The 11,399-nt window shown below is 31.6% G+C and overlaps 1 protein-coding gene across 1 annotated transcript; it reads right to left on the bottom strand.

Annotated features, from left to right (window-relative positions):
* Positions 1–1,482: 1,482 nt before the first annotated feature.
* On the bottom strand, positions 1,483–10,068 carry LOC110626970. Its single transcript, XM_021773181.1, has 9 exons — positions 9,513–10,068; positions 8,877–8,922; positions 8,707–8,773; positions 8,549–8,594; positions 8,349–8,447; positions 3,654–3,722; positions 3,227–3,575; positions 2,937–3,088; positions 1,483–2,764 (listed from the first exon to the last, which is right to left on the bottom strand). The coding sequence occupies exons 1-9, from the start codon at positions 9,999–10,001 to the stop codon at positions 1,772–1,774; spliced, it is 2,310 nt and encodes a 769-aa protein (XP_021628873.1). The 5' UTR covers positions 10,002–10,068; the 3' UTR covers positions 1,483–1,771.
* Positions 10,069–11,399: the final 1,331 nt, after the last annotated feature.

Raw genomic sequence — 11,399 nt, 5'->3', positions numbered from 1 at the left:
TGCTATTTGGTGTCCCTCCTTTTGAAATGTATCAAATTGAATAGTGATGTGGTTTGACTGGATCAGTTTTTTCTTGCTGCTATTGCTGTGGTAGCTAAAGATAGTATAGGTAGGATTGTGCATGGTAATGCTATGCAAGTATGGTGTTCTTCTACTGTGTAAGAAGAAAGACATGATGTACTGTTAACAGTCAAAATAACATAAAATACAGACTTTCAATTTATTGTATGTGAAACTGATTCTGCTATCATCTATAATACTCTTTTCAATTTGACATTTACTATATCATGAGATATTAGAGTTTCAATTAGGGCTAGATTTAATATTTATTCTAACATTCCAATTTTTTTTTTTCGGTAGATTTTTTGTCAAATAAATATTGTTGCAAATATAATACCTAAATTTTAGCTACAAAATGTATTATCACCGAGCTGATAGTAATATCAATTATCAAATTCACGTGTAATAAAACTTTGCTGTAAGTTCCAGCTATGAAATGCAAATGTTGATTTACGGGAAAAAAATCAAATTATTAATGTTAATATTTATTTTCAGATGAATAATTAAGAAAAATAAGTTTATAAAATTATTTTATTTTATAATTTCTTTTAATAGTATAATAAAAAGACAAAGTAATTATAAAAATATATATAGAAAAAAATTTTTACAATCCCTTTTAATAGATAATTTTATAAAAAATATATATATTCATATATTAATTAAATTTAGTTTTTAAAAAATTAAAAAAAGTGAATAATTTCTAAAATCACTCGTTTTTAATTATATTTATACACGACTAGATTTATAAATAATTTGAAATTATTTAATTTAATCAATAAAAATTAGCATAAAATGTGAATTAATTAAATATTTTAAAACTATTAATAAATTATACATGTAAATATAAATTTAACGTAATTATATGATAAATTATTAATTTTAATTTTTGCTATAAATTTCAAGTTTTTTTTTAAAATAAATTTGATTATGATTGAAATTGAAAATAATTATAATAAATTGAACTATAAATTTTCAACTTTAAATTCGACAATAGTTTTATAATGAGATAAAAAAAATTAATTTAAAAAATCTAGAATACATATTTAAATAATCTTTAATAAGTCAATTGATTAGACTAGTGGATTAAATTGTCAACTATAAGACAAACAGTAAACCATTTTTTTTAGTGAGTGTTACGTGACAACTCTCTGTCTCTCTCTCTATAAGTATAGAGAAATTAAGGGATTTAAATATTAGAGATTAATTTACTAGTTTATAAAATTTGTGTTATACAAACTAAAATTCGGTAAAAACTACAGTTCAATCCTTTCTTTTTTTTAAATAAAAGAGTTTAATTCTGAAATTTTCATTTTATTAATAAAATAATTTTTTTTATTAAATTCAAATTAACCTAAATTGTTACAAATATTAGAACAACAGTACCGAAGGTTTTATAAAAAGAATATAAGTTAATATAATCCATTTATGACCCACTAACATGAAATGCATTATAATCAAATTCTTGCTACATCTTGGGTTTGATTAGTTTCCATGTTACAAATGAAAGCTTCTCTCTTTTTATGAACCTACAAATTAGGATAGATTAATCTGTACAGAAACAACCTACTCTTGTACAATACAATTAGGCATGGCTCGGATGGCTCCTCCCAGGGACCTTCCACGAGCACAAATTCTGAACCCACCATTCTATGGTTAACATAAATCAAAGAGATGAGAAAAAGAAAATAATGATAATAACTCAGGATTATTCTTACAGCTGCAATGCCAAATCTGGCTGTGCTGAATCCACACGGCTAGAACTGGGAGAACCTGGAGACTGAAATCTGACATTCAGGTCAGGTGGGACTAAATCTGGCTTCTGTTGTGGTGACACTCCTGGATCTGGTTTTGACTGTTGCCAAGAATGTCCATGTTTGACTCCAGATTTTTGTGCTTCCTTTTCCTCGTTCCCAGAATTAGGTAGTGCACCCGTGGGATTTATTGTAGAGGAATTATCTGAAAACTTGGGATTTTCCGAGTTCAAGCTGTTTGTTGTTGCTTGATGGACAAAGTTAGTATTAGTTCTAGAGATTCTATCAGACATCTGACATGGCTGAAATCCAGCACCAGCAGGTCTGGCATTCCCAATTAGTTTTCCCATCTGCGCTGGAAGACTAAACTCGTATGCGCCATTAAATCCATTAATGCCCGGGTGAACAGTGCCGCTCTGGTGAATCTGGAAGGGAAGCCTTGGCCTGATCATAGTTGTATTGCTGTTGATAATGTTAAGACCCACGTGTGAATTAAGTCCATCAACTGCTGCTTCTGCTTCACTATCTGTGCAAGGTTCAGATTTACGAGCAGCTGCAGGGGGTGTAGATGTTGAGGCAGATGGAGGAAGAGCATTGATTAATTGTGCCTCCGAAGCTGAGTGAATTTGAGGTACCTCGTTCTTGCTCAGAATATTGTCAGGTTTTGCTAATAGTTTTTCTCTCGATTCAACATTGCAAGGGGCAACAGCACATGAATCCTCAGGAAGAGAAAGAAGCCGTGATGGTGACGGCAGACCTTGAAGGGTTGAAGAAAGAAGCAATGGCCTCTGAGGCGGTATGTCATTTTCCCCAACCCACCCAGGGCCAAACTTCACTCCAGGAGGCAAAGACCTCTCAATCCTCTTCGAAGCAATTCTCCAAGCAGCAGTGCCAATATTTGCAGCGAATCGATCTAAGCTCCTTGCATAACCATGCTCTGTCAGAAGCCCTACCTGATTCATATGAAAGCTACATCAATCAAGTAACTAGAGCATGACAACCTAACAAGTCCAAAATATATTAGCCCATGGGAAAGAACAAAAAAACACACATGGAGCCATGGATGGTTCAACAATGATGGTTAAAATAATTAATTAAAAGAATGGATATCAACGTGATACATACAGCCATTAGCTGCTTCCTCTCTGCATCAAAAGTAGTCAACACAGATGGTTCACCTCCACCAGCCGGCAATTGCTTGTATGTGTTCCGTCTGTTCTCATCAAGTACAAATTGTCTTTTCCCATACTTCATTGAATTACCCTTATACATGGAGCCTGCAACAAAGTGAAAGCGACTCAAGCCTCCTATTGTCTGAATCATGAGATCCTTGTTTAAGATCATATAGGCCACAAGAGGAAATGGGGGCCAAAAGAAAGAAGCGGTGGGGAGGTTGGGAGACCAATATTTCAAACCTGTAGCATCTTCATTCCTTTCAGATTTTTTGTTGTCAGTTAACCAATACGCGTCATTGCGAGAACCATGTGATCGACTTGATGAATCTGCAAAGCTCTTGTCTGAAACATGAGGTCCTTTTCTCAGATCATTATTGGACCAGATGGTGCTCTCTCCCCCAGTTGGAGGAGTTCGATCCAAGGCAACCTCTGAACCAGCATGCTCCAGTGAAGGCCTACCAACTGGTTTTTTAAAATTCTTGGTTGGAGGTCTACCTCTCCTCACTATTTTAGTTTCTGGTTCATTATCATCACTATCTTGCCTTAAATTTTCAAAACTCTTTTTGGCCAGCTCTTGAATACTTCGTGCCTAACAACAACAGAAATTCAAATGACATTTCTAAATGACTGAACAACGGGAAATTCAGAGTTATAAGGCTGATGGTACCTGTCTAAAATATATGGTATCAGGAGCATTATACTGCATCGCATTTGAACATATTAAGAAAACATCTTTCTGCAAGACAATGAGAAGAAACTTCAATGCAACTCTCCAAAAATCAAAGAAAGTGTAAATCACTTTGACATCATTAGATCAGTACATTGGATTAATTCAGCTTCCGAAAACACCCATGCATTCAGATATGAAGCTGAGAACATTTCAAGAAAAACATTCAATATCAAGGAGAATATAAGTTCTCATCAGGTCTACAATTTCTATAGCAATTACTAGAAACCAACTCCATGGCCATCAAAGATCAAATCAATAGCATGGAGACAATGAATTAGTACCATTTCACAAAATTGGTCAGCTATAAGCCTTAATTCATCACTCTATCTAGGGCAGATAAAGGAATAAAATTTTTAAGCATTAACAATGTTCCATAAAAAATATTCTGGAAAACAATAAAGAGTAAAATCTGTAACAGGGATATGCATGTCTAAAGAATCTCTCCCTAGCACTCATACGCATGAATATAACGTCAAGTAGTAGGAGATTGTGGTATAAAACGATGGGATATCAGACAAATGGGGCATTATGACCCATATTTGTTTATAGAAAGCACACATTCTGTGTTATCTTGAAATGAGGACTCACTCACACCACGAAGTGAGGAAGCAGCAGATATAAAACTCTGCATGTATTGATGTGAAAGGTTTATTTCCAAGCCATTTATTAGCAAAATTTGAGATTTTGATGGCACTACTCAACACATATAGGCCCTCCAAAGTACACTGATTAACCAAGCACATTTGATGGCAGAAAATGATAGGTGCAATCATTATCCATTGACTGCCCCTCCACAGCACAAATAAGCTACATCAATATCGCGCTCTTAAGATGTGCTATGCTGGTCTACTGTAGTTCATCCCCACAAATTCTCTCAGACATTAACAATAATTACAATTACCACAAAAGATGATGTAAGCATATACTATTAAGTGGATCATAAGGTTCTAATGGTACAAGTGGATACACAATCAATTGGCCAACTAAAAAGAAATTTGCATAGCTAGAAGGAAACAAGCCAAATTCTGTTGAATTCATAGAGGAAAAGCCTTCTGCTTTGTTCAACTTCAGTAATCCATCAGTTATATAACATGAGATTCCTACTCTCTAACAGTTTACGATGCCAAATTCTTGCATAATGCATATTTCAAATCCAGGTATAGTCAAATGTATGCAACTTCTTCTTGGCTCTTGCATTGCAAGGAAGCTACTCAAGTGGTTTGAACCTGTAACCTTGCTGTTAAAATGGAACAACTTTATTGTTGCACCATGATTGATGTTGAAATCATTCATAGTTTAATAGACATTAAATGCACACTAGCTATCCTGATAATACTGGCACTTATGCATGTAATCAAGCTGCACATCGAGCTTATAGTTGTAAGTCATCTTGGCACCTTCATGCAGCATCTTCCATTATCATTCTATTTTATGCGGTCTCAAATCTTAGCTCAGCATAATTGGAGAGTACAAATTGCCATTCAGTTTCCCATGGGCATTAGCTCACTGAACTTAAAAAGTTCTTTTAGCATAAAAACTAATAATCAACTCACAATTGAGATTTTAAAAGGACCAATAGCATGGTTTTGAAGGACGGGATTATTGTACCATATAACACAACTGTTATATAAAAACTTCTGAGGTTCCAGTTACCTTTACCATTACAACTGTTATACAAAGGGCACATTTGTTATCATAACATCCGTTACAACTATTATGTAAAGTTAAAGGACCTAAAGGTCATTATCTATAGGCTTCTTACTACATAAAGTTTTGAGACAGTAGCAGATCAGCCTCTCTTACCTAAGTTGCAAAGAGTCCAATTTTTCTAAAACCCATTTTGAGTACATTGTTTTCATCTCTTTAACCCACTTCAAAATAATTCTACAGGTTATTGAAGATCAATAAATAGATCATGTAAAAAAGGACTAAGGAGTTGTTAGCTTAGGTTAGATATCTATATAGTACTTTGTTTCATGCTTGTTACCTAAGATACATGTTAATAAAGAATAGAAATAGTGAAATCAAGGTCTTTATCAATGTATTCATTTTATGCTTAATAGTTTGTTGGATCTCTTTATTTTAGTTGATTCTATTAATACCTATAGGAAATATTACTTCTTAGTTGCTGAGGTATGTCATAGTTAACGGATGTGTTTGTCTCTCTAGTCCCTAATTTTTTAACTGTCCAAATTGAAAGTCCCTCTATTAAATTACTATTGATGAAACATTAAATGACTATAATGCCCCTGATTAACTTTAGAAAAGTGCCTAAAAAGCTTGTCACACCCTCACCATCAATCTCTTAAATCTACAAAAAGAACATGCATATCACAATATTCTCTTAGGCATTTCAACAAACAATGGATGTGTATTACAAAGTATAAGTATGGATAAGAGAAGAGGCAATCAACAAAACTAAAAATCTTAATACAAAAGAATTAACAACTAACATAATCGGTTTTGACTAATAAACCCAAGAATCCACGGCTTCAGCTACAAAAGCCCCAAAGCCCAATACAACAATTTCCTTTCAAAGATGTTGCTCATAGCATTCTCTATTTCTCATGCATAGAAAGAGACTTCTTGCACTTTTGCTTCAAGAGAAATTGAACGCCTTCCTATGGTAAATTTTATCATCCAACTTTAAGGGTGTCTCATGTTTGTCTCTCAACTTCATTTTGTTGCCAAAAAATCTCTCAATTTTAATTTTATCTCACCAAAAGTCCCTCTTACCTGCATTAGCAGGCTTGCATATTAAAAAGAATGAAATTATCTTTTTCTCCTCTTTCCTTTTATTTCTCTCTTTTTCTTTATAATATTTATTTATTTATACAATATTTTAATTAAAGTTCTTAGTATTAATTTATTAAAAATATTAAATCTAATTTATTTAAACTATTGAGAATCTTAATTAAAATACCATGTAAATAAACAAATATTAACAATTTTAATAATTTTGCAAAACAATAATAAAATAACATAAAAGTTATAACATTTTATTTTAATAAGAAAAGTTAATTAACAATAACTAATTTTATTGGTAAATATAATATAATATTGTATTAATTTAATTATAAAAGTAAGAGAAATAAAAGGAAGGCGGTGAAAAAGATAATTTCATTCTTTTTAACTTGAAAACCTATTATTGCAGATAAAGGGGACTTTTTGCTCAAACAAAATTAAAGTCGAGTGATTCTTTGGAACAAAATAAAGTTGAGAGACGAACGATATAGTTTACCTCCCTACTAATTTGATTTGTGATTATATTAATGGCAACTCAGGAGTAGTGCTATGCCAAGGGTAACACAAGTCTGTCAGCTATGGTATCAAATTGATGTGTAAGGGCACAGTTGGGCCTCTGCTTGACAAGGATAAAAATTGAAGGGAGGGGAGCTAGCTATCTGGGTGTGTGGGTGGTGGCAGCTTCAGGTTTTGAGGCCGAGTGACTGTGAAGAGATGGACGAGAAAATAAAGAGGTGGAGGAATCGCTTTGGGCTAGTAAGAGTGAGATTGAGAGGTCAGTGTGGTGTGATGGAGGGTCCTGTTCATGTTGAGATATTGCTTAGTAATGAACTGTGGGCAAAGGTGAGCCATGACAATGTGATTTCTGTGAAGGATGTCGAAAGGCTGTGTAGATTGGGTGAGATGGAGTCAAAGATGGTGGCAGTGGTTCAAATGGTTATGGTCATGGAGGTAAGGATATAGAAGCTACAAAGGTTCTGGCCACTATGGGAGTTAGGAACAAGGATATTTTTGGAAATAAAGATTACTCTCACCTTTGATCATGAATAATCATCGACCTAATAAACTTTCAATTTGGATGGTTCAAAACTTAACTAAAACATTCAATTTTAAAAATAGAGAGATACAAATGTTAATTACTGACATACCTCGAGAATTAAAAAACAATTTCTCCCATATATATTGGTCTCCTAAATTTTGCAAACTTTCTAAAATAATATGCTTAACTATAGACCACCGTTATTATATACTGCCATGACTTTCCCATCTCTGTTACACATGGCTGCAAATGCGATTTTAAGTCTATGATTGATAGTGGAATACAACAAGTCCAAACCTCTCCATGAATATAATGCTAAGTGGGGCAAGTTGGTAAATGCTAATCAGGAAAAATTTCGCTTCAATCAGTATAATAATCTTTTCAGATCTGTGTGGATTATAAAAAAATTATGAACAGGTAACTTCAGCAGAAACAGAAGTGTCCTGCACAAAGCAAACAACAGGCAACAAATAACAATTACTAAATTTGACGCCATGCCCATAGAGACCTGAAAGCTTGATGGATGGTAACAGTTAACATCTCTAGTTAGTTTACCTGTCCAGGTAATTAGTGTTCATTCTTAGCGCATCAATCACAGAGAATGAAATAGGATTCCAACCACTTAAGTAAGAGAGGGGAAAAAGTACTTGACATGCAATATTACGCTAACTGGCAAATATGGATTCTAGAAGTGTGATCTTGTATTCGTTCAACTAATATTATAGACAACAAACAAATAACAACAACAATGAAAAATTGCTATATGAGCATCTAAAGCAACTAACAGAACCTAACAAAAGAACATATGGAATACTCGAAAATATATAATCCCAAACTCGTATACAAACCTCAAATTGTTCCAAGTTGGTGTAAACCCCACTAGATAGTTTCTTCCTGACAGTCCCAAAATCCATGGGATGCTCAATGATATCATGGTAATCCGGAAGCTGCATAATATATCGTCATAGAAAAAATAAAGTTTTTTAAGAAAATTGCATAGACAAGTCTAAAAAGTAAAATGCAACATCAAACATGATTTGAAACAAACCTCATTTGGGTTTACTGGTTCAGAGTACACACCATACGTGTCCTTCCTGCAATTAAATTTATTCCCAAAAAAATAAAATCACTTCACTGAGAATTAAAAAAGCAACATGGAGCAGGAATTATAAACGGAAAGAAAAACAGAGAAGCTGAAAGACGCACTTTTGAAGCCTATCGAGGATGAACAGTAACAGCTTTTTATCAGGTAAAGGCGTTGAGGGTCCCGAATCTGCACGAGTGAAAATAATTCCCCACATTATCAAACAAAAAAAGTTCCCAGATTTGTCTCTTTTAAGCAAATGGGTATGCCAAGTCATTAACAAATAACAAACCTTGTACATGATTTGTGGGGTTTGCGCCAGCAACAGACTTCTCTTCCTGAAATATATATAATTTTTTAAGAAAATAACAGAAAATAGCAGAACAAAAATAAATTTCATTTTTATATAACTGTAATAGGTGAAGAACCGCAAAGCAAAGTAGCTATGAAATGGGAAAGTAGGATTGATTTCAAGGCGCCAAAAAGGGAAAATTATAGATAAAAGAGAGAGAAAAAAAGGTGAAATAATAACTAAAGACAAGACAAATTTATGCTTTTTATTAGATATGGCAGTCAAAAATTCATTATTATTTCAGCTCATAAGAGACAGAATATATTCAAATACAAAAAAGAAAAAAAAAAGAAAATAATTTTTTCAAAAATCAAAATAACCAACAAATTTTCCATGAAAAATGGAAACGAAAAGGAAAGGAAATGACCAGACTAAGTCAACCGCTTTCACTGAAATTCTAGAGTTTCTATTGCAGAGGCCCGCAATTCAAGGAGTTCCTTAATCGCGTAAAAAAAAACCGTATTTAAATCTTCCTCAAAAAAATTATTTCGCGCTTTTTCCAAAACCAAAAATTAACGAAATTTTGAAAACCTAAGAAACCAACCAAAAATTTAAAAACTTCCCAAACTGAAGTACCTTTTCGCTGACACCAAACCCAGATCCATCACCGATCGCATTGATTTTCCGCTTTCTGCGATACGATGCCGTTGCTTCATCCTCCTCCCCTTTCAATTCTGACCCATTAGAGTTAAGCGACGCCGAATCAGGTTCCGATTTTTGGGATGAAGGCAATTTAAGGACAAGCTTGAGCTTCTTCTCTCGACGCTTCCCATTCAATTCAATGGCATCTTCGTCGTCCTCGTCGTGTTCCGGAGAGGAGACAGTACGGTTGCGGCGGGTGGATCGACGAAGAGGGGTAGGAGTGGCAGATTTGTAATTATGAGAAGTCTGAAGGGCTGAATTATTCGAATTTGAATTGGAAAGATTTCGATTTTGATTTTGGTTTTGCTTCTTCTGCTGCTGTTGCTGCTGCTGTTGTTGTTCTTTGAGTGTTCGCTTTTGGAGATCTAAAAGAGAAGGACGGCCTTTCTTCTTCTTCTTCCCCGTCTCCACTATCTTACCCATTTTTTCCCCTCTCTCTCTCTCTTTCTCTCTCTAACTAACAAACAGGGTGTTATTTTTATTTTTTATTTTTTTATTTTTTTTATTTTGGAAACTGTGATTTTATTTTTAATTTTTAAATATTTGTTTATGTAATGTTACGGAGTGGGTCGTGCGTTGCACGTGACACTTGCACGCTTTCATGAAAAGTGGTGGTGCCTCTAGTCGGAATATGCTCTTCTTTGTCTACGTCCGGAGATTCTTACAGTCTCACTTGGATAAAGCACGTGTGATCTACACATGTTTAGTTAATGAAAAATTATTGGAAACAAATCCAATTAAAAATAATTTTAATTTAAAATTTTGAATTAATTCCTGTAAAATAAAAGTTAAATAAATCTTAATATAATATATAATATTTGTAATAATAAAATATTATTTTTTATAATTTAAAAAATAAAAAATTTAATATTTAATTATTATAAAAATCTAAAAAATATATAAATATAATAAATAATTTTAAAATTATAAAACCAAAATTTTATCATATAAAAAATATTTTATTATTAAAAAAATTATATTAAATGAAATTTTATTTAATATGAGTTTAATTGATTTAAAATTTTAAATTAAATTTATTTATTATTAAATAAAAATATAAGAGTTTAATTAAATTTATATTTAAAAATTATTATTTAGTTTATATAATATAAAAATATTATTAATTATTTTTTTATTTTAAAAATTATATTAAAATAATATTAAAATTTTAAAATATATATTAATTAATTTTAAATATTAAATATTATATAAAATTTTAAAATGTGTAGAACTAATGAGTTTTATTATATTAAAAGATTTAAATAGTAAAATATTAATAATTAAAATAAACGTAATAACTAAGTAATTTTTCAAAAAATATTAAAATATTTTAACATGTTTTTTAAAATCAAATGAGTTTTTTTTTTTTTTTTTTTTCATTTTGACAGTGATTAAATAGTAAGTTTCGGAAACTTATCTCTTACGAGATTTTTTGTTATAATTTTATAAACTTGTTAATTAATAATTACACTTCAATTAATGGGATAAAATCCAATTTAATAATAAAAAAGCATAAATAAATTATATTAAAAATAAATAACCATAGATACAACTATTTTTCAAATATTTTAATAAATATTTTTATATTTTCATTATTTTTTATTCTTATCTTACAAGTTTTATATAAATTATATTTTTTAGTAATTTATATAAATTTAATTTAATTTTTATAAAACAATCTTCCAACATAAAAAAATTTTAAATTAATAGAAAACATGTACGTTACACAAAAAAAAATTAATTTAAATAAAACTCAAACTTTACATATTTTTATAACTATACGGATAAACCAAATACTAATGCAAAACCATATAGCATTGA

This window comes from Manihot esculenta, chromosome 11, assembly GCF_001659605.2.
Source record: "Manihot esculenta cultivar AM560-2 chromosome 11, M.esculenta_v8, whole genome shotgun sequence".
Lineage (NCBI taxonomy): Eukaryota > Viridiplantae > Streptophyta > Magnoliopsida > Malpighiales > Euphorbiaceae > Manihot > Manihot esculenta.
This window is presented reverse-complemented; position numbering and strand designations above follow the sequence as displayed.

Bases quoted from the DNA above. Each gene is read 5' to 3' on its own strand.
- LOC110626970 (XM_021773181.1), bottom strand. From the start codon at position 10,001: ATGGGTAAGATAGTGGAGACGGGGAAGAAGAAGAAGAAAGGCCGTCCT. The intron at 8,774-8,876 runs GTTTGTTATTTG...TCACTCGTGCAG, and splicing joins CCCCACAAATCATGTACAAG to ATTCGGGACCCTCAACGCCT. The intron at 3,576-3,653 runs GTACCATCAGCC...TGTTGTTGTTAG, and splicing joins ATACCATATATTTTAGACAG to GCACGAAGTATTCAAGAGCT.